This window comes from Lontra canadensis, unplaced genomic scaffold (genome assembly GCF_010015895.1).
Source record: "Lontra canadensis isolate GAN:19392208 unplaced genomic scaffold, GSC_riverotter_1.0 scaffold48, whole genome shotgun sequence".
NCBI lineage: Eukaryota > Metazoa > Chordata > Mammalia > Carnivora > Mustelidae > Lontra > Lontra canadensis.
Genome location: NW_022631042.1, coordinates 6,711,254 through 6,725,823, shown reverse-complemented (window position 1 = coordinate 6,725,823; position 14,570 = coordinate 6,711,254). Strand labels below are relative to the sequence as shown.

At 40.6% G+C, this 14,570-nt stretch overlaps 1 protein-coding gene across 6 annotated transcripts in view; it reads right to left on the bottom strand.

Annotated features, from left to right (window-relative positions):
* Positions 1 to 10,078, bottom strand: part of MAGI2 (membrane associated guanylate kinase, WW and PDZ domain containing 2) — a 1,351,061-nt gene extending 1,340,983 nt beyond the window's left edge. For 4 of the 6 annotated variants that reach the window (XM_032873261.1, XM_032873263.1, XM_032873262.1 and 1 more), the window contains exon 1: positions 9,307 to 10,078. In XM_032873261.1, coding sequence (XP_032729152.1) covers positions 9,307 to 9,607 — 301 coding nt within the window. In that variant the 5' untranslated portion in view covers positions 9,608 to 10,078. The remainder of the gene's footprint in view (positions 1 to 9,306) is intronic. The other 2 variants (XM_032873266.1, XM_032873267.1) reach the window with 2 other exon arrangements.
* Positions 10,079 to 14,570: the final 4,492 nt, after the last annotated feature.

Below are 14,570 nucleotides of genomic sequence, written 5' to 3'. Positions count from 1 at the left end.
CTAACTAAACTAAGGTTTTCTTGACATCTTTAATTTAAAGCAATACCTGTGCATGTATTTTACCTAAACACTTATAAGTTAGGCATCATTTAATTTATTTTTAAATGAGTACTTCTTCAGAATTGTAATATACCTGTGAAGTGTATAAACCTGGTGATTCACAGACCTGTACCCCTGGGGCTAATAATACATTACATGTTAATAAAAAAAATTTAAAAAAAAAGAATTGTAATATACCTTATATCCATAGCATGTTGGATCCAGTCCTCTCACCTTACTCTGAGACATTTAAATCCATGAAAATTAAAACCATTCTGTAAATATGTTATCATGGTGATGAATAAGCATGCCCACTGCCCCTGCTCTATCTTTTGTCACTTTAACATTTGAGTATTATCCTAGGCATTATATAGTCCATCAGCCATTTGGCCATGCAAATAAAAATAATAAAATTCCATAGGACGCCAGAGTGGCTCAGTCAGCTAAGCATCTGCCTACAGCTCAGGTCATCATCTAAGGATCCTGGGATCCATCAGGCTCCCTGTTCAGCTGGGAGTCTGGTTCTCCCTCTTGCTCTCCCTCTGTGGTGTCCCTCCTTCTCTCTCTCAAATAAATAAATTAATTTTTTTTAATTTAAAAAAATAAAATAAATTTTTTTAAAGATTTTATTTATTTATCTGGCAGAGAGAGAGAGATCACAAATAGGCAGAGAGGCAGGCAGAGAGAGAGAGGGGGAAGCAGGCTCCCCGCTGAGCAGAGAGCCTGATGTGGGGCTTAATCCCAGGACCCTGAGACCATGACCTGAGCCAAAGGTAGAGGCTTTAACCCACTGAGCCACCCAGGTGCCCTTAAAATTAATTTTTAAAAATCAAATTCCAGGGGCACCTGGGTGGCTCAGTGGGTTAAAGCCTCTGCCTTCGGCTCAGGTCATGATCCCAGGGTCCTGGGATCGAGTCCCGCATGGGGCTCTCTGCTCAGCAGGGAGCCTGCTTCTCCATCTCTCTCTGCCTGCCTCTCTGCCTACTTGTGATCTCTGTCAAATAAATAAATAAAATATTTTTAAAAAAATCAAATTCCAAACTATTAAAATCTGACTTCTCATTTTCACTTCTTAAGGACAAATATATATATGTGAAATTTAGAAATCATCTGGGTACTTAATTTCATTATGTCTTTATGGTCTCCCATTGTCAGAGCTAATAAAGGTTAAAAATACCAGTCACAGTTGAAAATTAATGGGTGGCTATGCAAGCTTTTCAGCTAGGTTTATCATATATGGAATAATTTTATATAACTCTTTCCCTAAAATAAGACTATATCCTCACATTCACAAATATCTTTCTGGGACTACTGATTTAAAAACTGGCGTTAAACCTTAGTGTTTGAAAAATGTGTGTGTACACCTACATGCATGTGTGTATGTGTGTATTTCCCATACATACAAAGATGCAAAATAAATCTGCAGTTCACTAGAGTGATCTCCCACACTAAAGAGAAGCAGAGGCACTTTCAACTAAAGAGGAAAAGGAGATTCAGCTACAGATGTTTCAGAAGAAATACTAAGAAAGAAGGTTTTAATACTTTAACTGCAGATAGGTAAGAGCATCTTGAGAACATTCTTGCTTTTCCAGAGGGGCATCAACTTCTTTCTATCTAGGCTCCAATCCTAACACCAACAAAATGGCCACCCCCTAAGTACCTGACTTGCTAGACAGGCAAGATTATAGTCATTCGTATTTAAGGTGCTTTTGGAAATAAGCCAGAACTTTTGGATGGTTTTAGTGACCCTTTAAAAAGCCTAAATGTTGGTTAATTTTTAAAGGAATTTTTTCTAGTAAAGAGTTGCCTTAACAACCTTACAGCATAGACCGCAAAGAAAAGCAAACGAGTCAACTATGGACTGATCAGAAGGCTTCACAGATATAACACTGAACATTTCATATACCTGAAACTTGCTCATGCTTGCAATCCAGCTAACCAGATTTTAAAAATTTAGATTATATCACTAGATAATCTGTGGGTTTCTACAGCTCCTACTATCCCTGTATTCATGTTTGTTCTAGCCGAGTATAAACCTTCCTGGGCACAGCAATACAAAATACTGGGATAAGCAAGGTAAAATGCTCACCTATATAATGAAAAATAAACGTTAAAAAAATTTTTTTTACACTTAGCACTTTCACTCAATCTCTATGATCTATTAAGTGACAACGTAACAATGTAAAGTGCAAACCACTTTTATGCTACTCATAATCCATGGCAACATAAATAATTCAACATTACATTTGGAAAACTCATATCTTAAGAAATTTCTTCAAACACAATGTAATGTGAAAAATAAATAAATAAAATATACTTTTTTAAATTAAATAAGTGTGCTTCTTCCTGCTCACTCCACAGTCACTTAATAAAGTTCATGGTTATTTAAGGAAAAATCTGATTTCATATGCACAAATTTCACTACGGGCAGTTAGGAGGTTTGAAAAAATTCTTCCACAAATTTGTCATTAAAAAATCAGTATCTATAGAATATCTTTTATTTGAAACCATAAAAGATTATGTTGAGTGAAATAAGTCAAGGAGAGAGAGTCAATTATCATACGGTTTCAATTACTTGTGGAGCATAAGGAATAACACGGAGGACATTGGGAGATGGAGAGGAAAAGTGAGCTGGGGGAAATCAGAAGGGAAGATGAACAATGAGAGACTGTGGACTCTGAGAAACAAACAGAGGGTTTTGAAGGGGAGGGGGTTGGGAGGGTTGCGTGAGCCTGGTGGTGGGTATTATGGAGGGCACGTATTGCATGGAGCATTAGGTGTTGTGCATAAACAATGAATTTTGGAGCACTGAAAAAAAAATCTGTATCTATAGATTCTTTTATTTGAAACCATAAAAGTTTTGTTTTTGTTTTGTTTTGTTTTTTCTATCACCTATTTGTTTTTGGCTATTATTGGATACATAATGACGGCCATGGTTTTGACACTGATTTTTTTAAGTGGGCCAAAATAATAAAATGACATAAAGCTTCACACGGATTCATATAACAATTATAAGAAATAATGTGTTTGAGGATACAGCAACCATATAATTATAAATTTTGAAATAAATGCAATCATTTATTTAAAATATCTACTCATTAGCCTACTGGATCTTTGAAAATCAAGACACCGGATGCATTTGAGTGAATATTCAGTCAGTTGCCAAAGAAGGAAACTTTTTCTGTTTCTTCCAGACTATCCAAAACAGTTAATACCATATACTACACATAATACAAATTTTTAAAGTCTTTAAAAAATTTATAGCCAAATGGAATTTTTTAAAGAGTTGATAATGTGTCAATGAAATGCAATGATGGAATATTGGAATAATGGAATTATGAATTCTCTGTGATGATGTGAGCATTTTACAACATTTTTAGCAGATACATGTCTTTTACTAATTGAATTCAGTAATTATGAACCAATTATTATCTATATAATATTAATTAAAATTTACTTTTATTAAGGGAAATGTCACTTTGGTCCTTACTGGAGACAGAAGAGAGAGAGTTGGGAATGAAATGTAATAAATCATTTTTAAAAAGTCACAATACTAAAAAATTTGTAAGACCCTGTTCCATGCTTTTGTCAAGTAAATAGCCAGACTGTAGCTAAGAAATATATTTTTTAAATTTAATAGTAGACACTGGAGCTTCAAGTTAGAGGTTTCTATTGAATTCAAAGATAGCATTAATTCAACTAAAATTCTAAAATCGTTGGGGGACTGATGGTAGATATATTGTTGGTTGCTTCATCTTGAAAGTGCTAATATAGAGAATTATTTATATTAAACTACTGACATTCTCACAAGTGCAAAGTAAGGTCTTTGCTGAAGTTTTATGCATTTTGATTATATATGGTGGACTGTGAACACTTATGAATTAAATGTTTTTGTTTTATAAGCTACTTGATTTCTAGCTGAGAAGTAAAAGTTCATCCTTAAAACATGATACTTGTGTCTAAAACAGTCACATGTAAAAAGTATAAATTCCTAAACTTAAATTAGCGAATTCTAATAGGATTTCAATGTTTAACAAGTCTAGAGTAAATAATTCAAAATATTCACCAACTGCTTAAAAGAAAAGATATGGGTATAAAGGAAATGAACTACTGAATGAAAACAAACAATGGTTAAAATATGAAAATAAATATAAAACGGTGATCTTTACACATAAAGGCAGCATCAGTTGAAGTTATTTTTAAAAAGTAAAAATATGTTCCATTCCACTTAATGGCATTACTCTTCACATTAATGCTTTACAAAGAAAAGGATTTATTTCACTCTAAAGAAAAACCTCAAGAATACCACTTGAAAATTACTCATACTATTAATTAGTCAATCATTTCATATATTTCAGTTAGTCTTCAATAAAGAGTAAAATATGTTGAAAGTTAAAAACATCTCATATGTCACTAGCTCAAAATGACCAATCTGTTTGAGATAACATGCATAATGTTTATTATCTGCCAGATACTATCTTACTTAAAGACATAAATTTAATATTCTCAAGTTACTCTTATTACGCCGGCTAGATAACTTGCATATATAACCCATACTAAGTGGCATTCCCAAGATTCAAACCCAAGCAGTGGTTAAATAACCACTATTCTAGCCTACTTCTTGAGGGAAATGATTCAACCTGGGTCCACTATGCATTTGAAAGCCACTGTTTAACCTATAAGCAGTCGGGTTGTCAAATGTGAAAACTTTTTGCTCATTATGAGAGTGAATGTGTGAATTTCAAGAAACTAAAAAGGAAAGTGAGCATAATAAATATGCCAAAAGATCACACAGTATAAATGTTAAGAGCTGAAATGGTGGCACTTAAATACTTCAGCTGTGATTTCATCCTGAGTTTACTCTCATTCGAAACACACACATAAAAAAGCAAACAGTCATATTTAACATTCAAGGTCATACCATTTAAATATGTACATATATATTAAAAACTATAGTCACATCATCCATAAATTATGCTCAAAGATAATTATCTCATTAACCTGGTTCCAAAACATTAAAGATACTTTATTCTAAAATAATTAACTGGTCAAATTGTTCTAACAATTTGATTGTTTATTGGTCAATAAAATTCACATACCTTAAATTTTTATGGACGCAAGTCAACCTTTATTGGAGAAAATTTGACATAATTTGCTTTTACCTTTCCAAATAAAAAGCAGCATAGAGGTTTAACTGTATGATACTAGCCTGAAGTCAGTCAAGAAGAAAGCATGACTCTTAATAAATGTGGATCTACTTTCCTTTGAAAGCAGCTTTGAAAGGAGCAATAGGAGGGAGAGCAATGTACATCTCTAGAACTGAATTTCAAAGGCTTTATTTGGCCCTTCTTCCACATGGGAAGAATTAGAAAACTTTTTGCCTTTTATTTTCCATTGTGAGATCCTAAATGGGAAAATAAGTCCAGGCTATGTAGGTCTCCATGTGGGATTAGATGCAGTAGCAGTCATAGTGCAAGGAATGTAGGACACAATGGTCTATGTAACTGGCTGCTGTGAACTTCAGTGCCAAACTTTAAAATACAAAAAGAAAGAAAGAAAGAAAAGCCTTTACCACTTCAACACAGATCTCAAAAATCACTAGAAGATACTTCCTTCAGCTGGGTCTGCTGCATTAATGAGATCATGGAACAGAACTGCTAATTTAGAATAAAATGTTTGGTGAGGAAAGCATAATATACTAAAAAGCCAGAGTTTATAAAAAATAATTGGATGTGACAATAAGTGGTATTATTCATATATGACTCATCACTGTGTGGATTAAAAGTAGCTTAAATTAAAAATGGAATCCCTTGAATTTAATTAAATGGCTTTTAAAAATTGTTTTAAGGACAATAATGTAGGAAAATCATGATACATCAATTTTGTCTAGTATGTCTTAAAATCCTACTAGTTCACTTCTTTTAAAATTATGATAGTTTAAAATTATGACAATTAATAGAGTTGTTAATATATCGTGTTGTATACTGAAACTAATATAACACTGTATGTTAACTCTACTGGAATTAAAATACAAAACTTAATAAAATTTTTAAAATTTTTAAAAAAAATACAGTGCTGAAAGAAAAAATAAAAGTAAAAATAAAATAAAATAATTACAATTGTAATGTCAAATTAGTCAAACAAGTAAATAAAAATGGAGTAAAGAGTGCAATTTTATCTAGTGCACTTTTTAATCAATATTCTTGTTATTTAAATGTCTCCTTTTCTTTGGAAAATCTGCCTTAGTTTACCTGATTATGTATGTAGCTTCTGTATAATTCCCCATGTTTAAATGAATATTCAGAAATCAATTATCTCATTCATCCTTTAAAAATACAACTTCTGAAAAATCATGTTAAAGTTTTTCGGCTATGCTAGCTTATTGACTCACTAGAAATAAAAATACTGAGCCAAGAGCTTCTAAGTATTTTTCCAGCAAGTGAAATCTGTAGTAAAACCCAAGACACACGGGCACCATTGTCTAACATTCTGAAAATTTCACTTTGTTTACAATGATAAATAAAATACACCTATCTGTTGTTTGACAAGGGAAAGGATGATTTCAACAAGGGACTAGTATATATGAATCATCATATTTAGAAGAATATACAAGAAGATTATATTTTCCATGAAAGTTAAGTGAGCATTTTTTTCTTTTTTGATCAATAATGACTTAGGATATGAATCGGGTTCCTGAGGGGGCTCTGCAAACATCATTACAAGCATCAGTCATCAATGACCAAGTGAAGCCCAGAACTGAGAATTAACAGAGAAAGAAAAGAGATTTTTTTCCCTAAATATACCACTTTATATTTGCATATTTCATGAGTTCTAAAATCAGTAATCTTTGAGACAAAATATTATACAGAAGTTGGGTGATCAGAGACTACCTTGGATCAAATCATTGCAAGATTTAAATGACATCTAGTCCAGGCCCCATCTCACATAGGAATCATGATACCTTGTCACGTCTGCCTCTTTATAATAAAGACCCCACATGATGGAGAGCTCATGAATTCACAATATGCCCACAGATTTTTGTAAAGTTATGTTAGAAAAGCTCTTCTTCTTCTGTTTTAGAAAGTTCATCTTCTTAATGTAGACAAAGATGTTTCATCCTTTAAAAATTTCTATAAATTTATCCCAGTTTTGCCCTATGAAAATTATCACAGGATAGTCAAAATTCCTTTTCTTAACTGACAGCTTTTCTGTATTTAATGATAGCTTTCATGCCCTCACTTTTCCAAGATAAGTCTTACTATTGGATTTTAAGAAATACATCTATAATACCGAATAATCTTCCTTTCTTTTTTGAATACATTCTTGCTCCTAGAGTTACAGTTTGCCAGGGTCCATCTCAAAATGTAGTGCTCAGAAAGAATGCAACATTAAATTGTGGTCATCACTGCAAATTACACTAAGACAATCATCTCCTTCATTAGGATACTATCATTAGTCCAGTTTAACAACACAGTAACTCTTGCTGCCATTTACCACTACAAATACCTAGCTTCTGCCAATAAAAGCCTGGTCATTAATTGTGTGGTAGATTTCCTGGACTCAAAAGCAGAACCTTACATATGTAATTACTGCTATAAGATAATATCATGACATTAAATAAGTTAACATGAATCCCTATATTTGAGCCTCAGGTATGGTTCCTTGAAAAATGCCAGATACTCTATTTGCCTTCCTACCTAACTTATAAATCTTCAGTTCCATACAGCATTAAGCTAGGCTGACTGCAAATCGATGTTTACTTAGCTTATCTCAAGTCATCAGCTATTAATACTCAAGAATCCCCAATGAAAATGTTTTCTTGTATGGCAACTTACATTTAAGAAATTTTGCCCGAGACTTTTCACTTGTTTACTTTTTAAGCTGGTTTCATAGAGAAGAACATCTCCCTAAGAGTGTTTCTTAATAGTTGGTCATGCAGTAAGATTAAGTGGTGGCTCAAAACTCAGACAATGGCCTGCTCACTTTTATTTTCGAGGCAGGACAAACGTGCAAAGTCATCAAGAAGCCTTCAGTCGGATATGAACTTGCACATATACACACACACCACACATGGAAGGTGCGTTTGAACTTCAGAACATACACAAATCACATGAGGAAAAAAAGATACACTACTTTATTCTGGTTAAAGTTGTCCTCTTTCCCAGAAACTTTTATCTCACTCTTCCCTCCTTCAGGACCTATTTTCTCTTCAGCAAAAAAAAAAAAACCAGTTAATTAGAGTTCTGCAAGATTCCCGTGTCCCTAAGTCCCCATCACAACCTTCAAGTGAGGCTCATCTAAGCCAGGCTGGAGCTGAGGGAGCCTGAGCCAGTAACCAACTGGCCTTTCCATCCAGCTCCTCCTCAGAAACACACCCCTCAAATCGGAAGCCAAAAGAGAGTCCAACCACAGAGAACCTCCACTCAACGAGGGCAACCCCTGAGGAGAGAACATTCGGGCAACCACTTCTCTCCTCCCGACCCCCAACCCTAGAACCCGCTCCTAGTGCCGCGCCTTCTTCTCGAGCCTTCTCGCGCCGGCCAGCTCGGGGTGAGCGCCCGGGTTAGTCAGTGCGCACGTGACGCGCGGTGCCCACATGACATGACCGAGGGCGGGGGAGGGGGACAGAGGAGCGAGGCAGGGAAAAAGTTAAGGAAGACCCGTCAAAGCGCCCAAAGCAATCTGTCCCTTCCCTTCTTCGTCAACTAGTGGCTCCGGGTGGGATCCTTGGGGGATGGCTGCGGACCAAGGCGTCTCCGGTCCAGGTCCCAAAAAGGGGGGCGTAGTTCTCCGCTCGCCCCGCCATCCTATGTTCCTCCCCGCCCTGCTGGTGATGCCGCTGCACCCTCAAGTTGCTCCTTCCTCCCCTTTTCTCCCTCCCTCTCTCCTTCCTTCCTCCCTGCCTTCTTTCCTTCCTTCCCTTTTAAAAGCTCTTCATCCACTGCGGGCTAAGCCACTGACGCACATTCAATTTGCCCCGGGAGCTCGCCCGCACCTCTGAGGTCACACAAGGCCAAACACCTTCCAAACTGGAAGGTGTAACTGCGCAGACAAAGTTGCACGCCACACCGCAACCTGCCCCCTCCCTTCCATTTAGCACCCCCGTTCGGATCCCCTGCAAAGCTCACTTGCCCTGCCGGTACTCTCTCGACCTCACCCACCGTCGCGCCACACACCCCCTTCCACACGCGAGCCCACCCTTCCGCGGCTCTGCGCTTCGAGCGGTCCAGCCGCCTGGCAGGGCACCCAGCAAGCCGCGGCGCTCACCTTGTTTGACACACTTGAGTCGGAGGGGGTCCTTGCAGTGTTTGATCACGGCCAGCACGTCCCTGATGGTGAGCCCCGCCACGGGGGTCTCGTTCACTTCCAGCAGCAGCTCCTCCGACACCAACTTGCTGCCGCTCTCATAGGCCACCTTGCCGGGCTTCACCTCCCCCAGGTAGGGGAACTGTCCGTTCTCGGCGCCCCCCTTCAGTTCAAAGCCCAGCTGGCCCTCCGGGTTCCTGCCAATGACACTCTCATGGACTTTGCTAGTCCAGTGGCTTTTCTTTTTCAAGCTTTTGGACATGGCAGTGGGGTGAGTCGCCTCAGCTCCTGAGGGGTTCCTTTCGGGTAGGGGAGTTGGTGGTGAGAATGAGGATGGAGGAACAAGGGGGCCAAGAGGTGAGAAGAGCAGACTTTGCCTTCCTCCCCCTTCTGTTCGGTGCTTTCCCTCTTCTTTGGATGGAGTGTGGATGATGAAGGGGGAGGATGAGAGGGACGGCTGGGCAGAGGTAGGAGAGCTTGGGTGAGGTTGTGCTGTCCCTTGAATGACACTCAAGGCTGTGGCCCCGCAGCAGAGGAGAGCTGTGGTGGTGGCGGCGACGGCGGCGGCGGCAGCCTGAGCGAGCGGTAGCCGAGCTGGTGAGCGAGTGGGGTGGGGGTGGGGAAGGAGGGTAGGGATGCCGGGGGCCACTCCTGCGTGGTGCGAGTGGGAGCGCGCGCGCCTGGGTGTGTGTTGTTAGCTGATATCCATGGTAGCTGCAGTGGCAGCGGCAGGGTCCGTGTGTGTGTGTGAGTGTGTGTACTAGTTGTACTGTACTGGCAGGAGGGGAGGAGGCAGAGGAGGAGGGAGCAAGCTGGAGGGGGAGGAGGGCCGCGCGCGCGCGCCGGGTGGGGAGCCGGTTCGCCACTGTCTCCGCTCCCTCCCTCCGCAGCTTGACCCGGTAGTGAAGGCGGAGAGAGAGGCAGGCTGGGTCCGCCTGGCAGCCTACGAGAAGAGGCGGGAGCGGGAAAGGAGGGGAGCCGAGGCCCGGTGTGGGGAGGCCGGCAGGAAGGGCTTCGAGCCCTGTGCGGACCTTTTTTCAGCCTCCGAGCGGCCGCGCGGCGCGCTAGCCTGTGCGCTGTGAGAACGCCCGGGCTTCCTCAGGACTAGGGCTCGGCGGGAGCAGAAAGAGCGAGACCTGGACTTGGCGGCGCGCCCCCATCTCGGGGGCTTCGGCGGGAGCGCTGCGAGTCCCCAGGCGCGGGACCCTGCCGCGGGAAAGCCGAGCTGGTGGGACCCCGTGGACGTGCGGGGGAGGCCTGGGCGCGAGGCGCCGGGTGGAGGCGGAGGAGTTCTCTGTTGAGAGAGGCTTTGTCTCCTCACGTTTTCAGTCAAACTCGTCGCAGAGTTCTTAGAATTCCCCTCTCGGGGGAGCGGAAAGTTAGGGAAGTGCAGGCTGGTTACCCCGACTGCGAGGAGGCAGAGCATCACTTTGCGGGGTGTGGGCCCAGCCCGCGCGTCGGGCGGGGATGGGAACTTGGCGGCGGGGCGGAGTAGTCTGGTGAAAGGGGATTCCAGGGACGCGGGGGAAGGGGCTTCACTTTTCCAGGTTAAGAGACGCGGAGCGGAAGGGGCTGTAGCGTGGGGCCTCCTGTGGGAAATGGGCTGTTTTCCCCGGGAACTGCGGCGGAGACGGCTGGGACACGTCCTCGCCCGGGAAAGCGTCAGACACGGGCTTGTACCTTAGGAAGAAACCTTGACATGCCCTGGCGTGACCACTCCGTGCTCCAGAGAAGGAAAAGAAGGCTCTCGGAGCGAGCTTGAACACAGCGGCAGAACACAGCCGAACCCGGGCTGGAACTCAGCTCGCAGGCCCAGCACCACCAGGCTCCTTTCCCTTCACCAAGTTTGCAGCCAGGAGTAGAGGTGAGGACAGGGGCGCCAAGATGCAGGAGGGCTGCTGATTTTCACTCAAACGCTAATTTTGTGTAAGATGTTAGGAGTGACTTCAAATTCCTGTAACTGGTAAATGAATTTCATTTGCTTTTTTTCCAAATGATACGTTTGAGAAAGAAAAAAAAAAAAGTCGCACACCCACTCTTCTCTTTAAAGCAAAGCTTGAAAAGCACTGAGCAGTTAAGATTTTCAATGTCTGAGATGAAGAGTGTGTGGGAGGCAAGAACAGAAACGTGTAGCCCACCCAAACAGAAAGACCAGATTTGAATTCAAGCTCTTGCTTACCAAGAGTGTGCTCCTGAGTTAATTGCTTGACCTTTCTGACCCTCAGTGTCCTTATTTGTTCAATAGGGTTAAAAGTCCTAATTTGATGGGATGAGGATGAATCAGGTAATGCACATCAAAGTGCTTGCTTGGCACAGGTGGGTAGGTGCTCAAAATAGTAATTTCCTTCCTCTTTCCTCTCAAGTATAACTCACTATTTGGGGACGAGGGGGACCAAATTTAGTCAGAACTGGAAGAAATCTTAAACATGAATTATTTAAACGTGTCTTTTTTTCCCCTGAGAAGATGGATTCCCCAGTGAGTTGGTTCACCCTAATGAGGATTACTGAGTGAGCCAGGGGCAGTGCCAGGATCTGAAACCAGAGCTGAAGGCAATGCCCGGGAAGGGGCAAGACTGTTTGGAACATAACCCAGTCTCACCCAAACAAGTTGGGCTTTAGCATTATGAGATACAGACCTACATGGAAATTAAAAATAAGAACTGAATATATATTTTTCACACCAATTATTAACATGTATGGGTAAATGCTAATATTTACCAAATTCTAACCATGTGCCAGATGGCTTTACATTTGTTTCTCCCAGCATCTTAATAAAGTAGGTATTATTATCCCCTCTTACAGATAAGGAGACTGAGGCATACAAAGATTAACTTTTGCAAGGCTGCAAATTTAATCAGTGCTGAAACTGATATTCAAACCCAAGTGTTTTGGCTTCAGACCTGGTCTCATTCACTGCATTGTACTCTCTTCATGCCCTTAACCACGTGTCATACCTGCGATCTGCACACAGTGTCCTCAGAGGTTAGAGCTGCATTTTATTGTAGGGATTATTAGGGGGAAAAATTGGAGTAGGAGTTTGACATAAAAGCATTTTCCCCTCAAGAACTCAGAAGGGTCACTGAGGTCTGTGCCCACAATTGAGTGCTTCTCAGCTCCTTCTTCATCTTCATTGCCCTGAATTGTGATATTTAGAGCTGGAACCTGTAAACATTGCTTTGTTCTCAATTGGTCCAATGTTAGGACTTGTCAGTAGAAGCTGCTGAAGGGACACTGCATAAAACTTCTTGGTACCGGTGTTTTCTTCTTGCTCATATGGTGTGGTCAGTGAGTGGCTTTCTGGCCAGTGATGTGCAAGATACAAGTGTTTTACTACCCTTTGGTATCTTTAGCTGGTTCCCTAGTGTGTGACTTTCCAATAAGCCTTACCCAGTGGGTGGATTCCTAGGAAGTTTCACTGGCACCCCAGCTGGGTTACCAGCCCAGTCTGTGACACCTCAGTGAATTTCATTTGCCATCTCTTGGACCACAGCCACGTTATCTCCAATAGGTTCTGTCTCCCTGGCTTAGTAGTATAGAGGACAGGGTTGGAGAAAATGGTTCTTACAGTTTATTTCCCTAAGTTACTGGGTATTTTCCCACAGCCTCAGAGGTACTGGCTGCTCCCTAAACCACTACTCCTGTATTTGTTAGTGATCTCCCTTCTTAGTAGTCACTTCCCTTTTACTAGTTAATTCTACGGACACTCTGTGTCAATTATTCTGTTACTTCTGGCTCCCGCCTGGATCTTGATTGCTGTAGGTGTAAAGCAATCATATAGAACCATCTGCAGTCTTAGAAATTGGGATCCTGCCTCTAACTATACAACTTGAACTAAGTCACTTAACCTCTCAGAACTTGTTCCCTCATCTGTAAAAAGAAAGTGATAATGTATATGACAAGGGTGTGTTAGCATCATGTAAAATTTGAATGCATTTTAAACACATGAAAAAAAATTATATGTATTCTGAGGACTTGTTAGGTTGTTTCCTGGGATTGAAAAAAAACAGCATTTTCTGTCAGATCTGTTGTCATCAAATAAATATATTATTGGTTGGTTAGATGACTTTGCTAACTTTTCACAGATGAAAGCATATAATTGTGAGTCCCAAATTGTTCAATTTTCCAGTGCTGTGAAAAATATGACTGAAATTACAATAATTTTAAAATGCTAGATTCAGACTAATTTGATTACTTTCTATTCTGGTATCCTTCACATTTGCTTCATTTCTTCTTGTCTCCTTTACCCTTTCTGGGTTTGATGCCTGTGTCAAGAAAGAATTATTTCATTGATGAGCACTCTGTGCAGAATATGGCACTAGATTTTGCATGCTACTAAAAAAATAGTTTAGGAATCTTAAAAACTGAAGGAAGCAAAGCATTCTTACCACTTTTCACATTCTCTGGCACTCTGTAAATGCTCAGCAGAATTCTACCTAATGACAGATATGTCCAAAGTGAGTGTATAGAATTTCATTGTATGACTACCACCTTATTATGAATTGTTATCTTTAGTACTAAACGATTATCTTTTTTTTTTAAGATTTTATTTATTTATTTGACAGAGATCACAAGTAGGCAGAGACAGGCAGAGTGTAAGGGAAGAAGCAGGCTCCCCTCTGAGCAGGGACCCCGAAGCGGGGCTCGATCCTAGGTCCCTGAGATCATGACCTGAGCTGAAGGCAGAGGCTTTAACCCGCTGAGCCACCCAGGCACCCCAAATGATTATCTCGTTACACTCATAGTGATTTCTTAAGGAAATGGAATGCAGAAGAGCACATATTGATGAAGAAAAGACAAAATATGCTTAGCAGTGAGGCCGAGGTTAAGAAAAGAAGTCAGATTCTTCAAGAGCTTGGGACAGGGTCTGAGAGGTGATATTGGTCATGGTAGTGACAGTGGAGGATAAACTTGACCCACTCCGTATTGTGTCTGTGGCCATCCCTATTATTAAGCCTCCTTTCACTTCTGCTTCATTATTCACACACAAAAATGCTAATCCATATTTATAAGGTAGATTTATTTAGCATAATACTGAGCTTCTCAGACTTTTCTATCAAAATATCTCCAACAATGATACACTCACCCACCCCAACCAAGAATAATCTTATTTTTTAAGAGTAATCTTATTTCAAGTCTCCAGTTCTTATCTAAAAATTCATATGCGTTTTCTACTCTGTAGTCAGTTCATAATTATATGGCTATAAAATGTGATTTTTTCTCCCAAA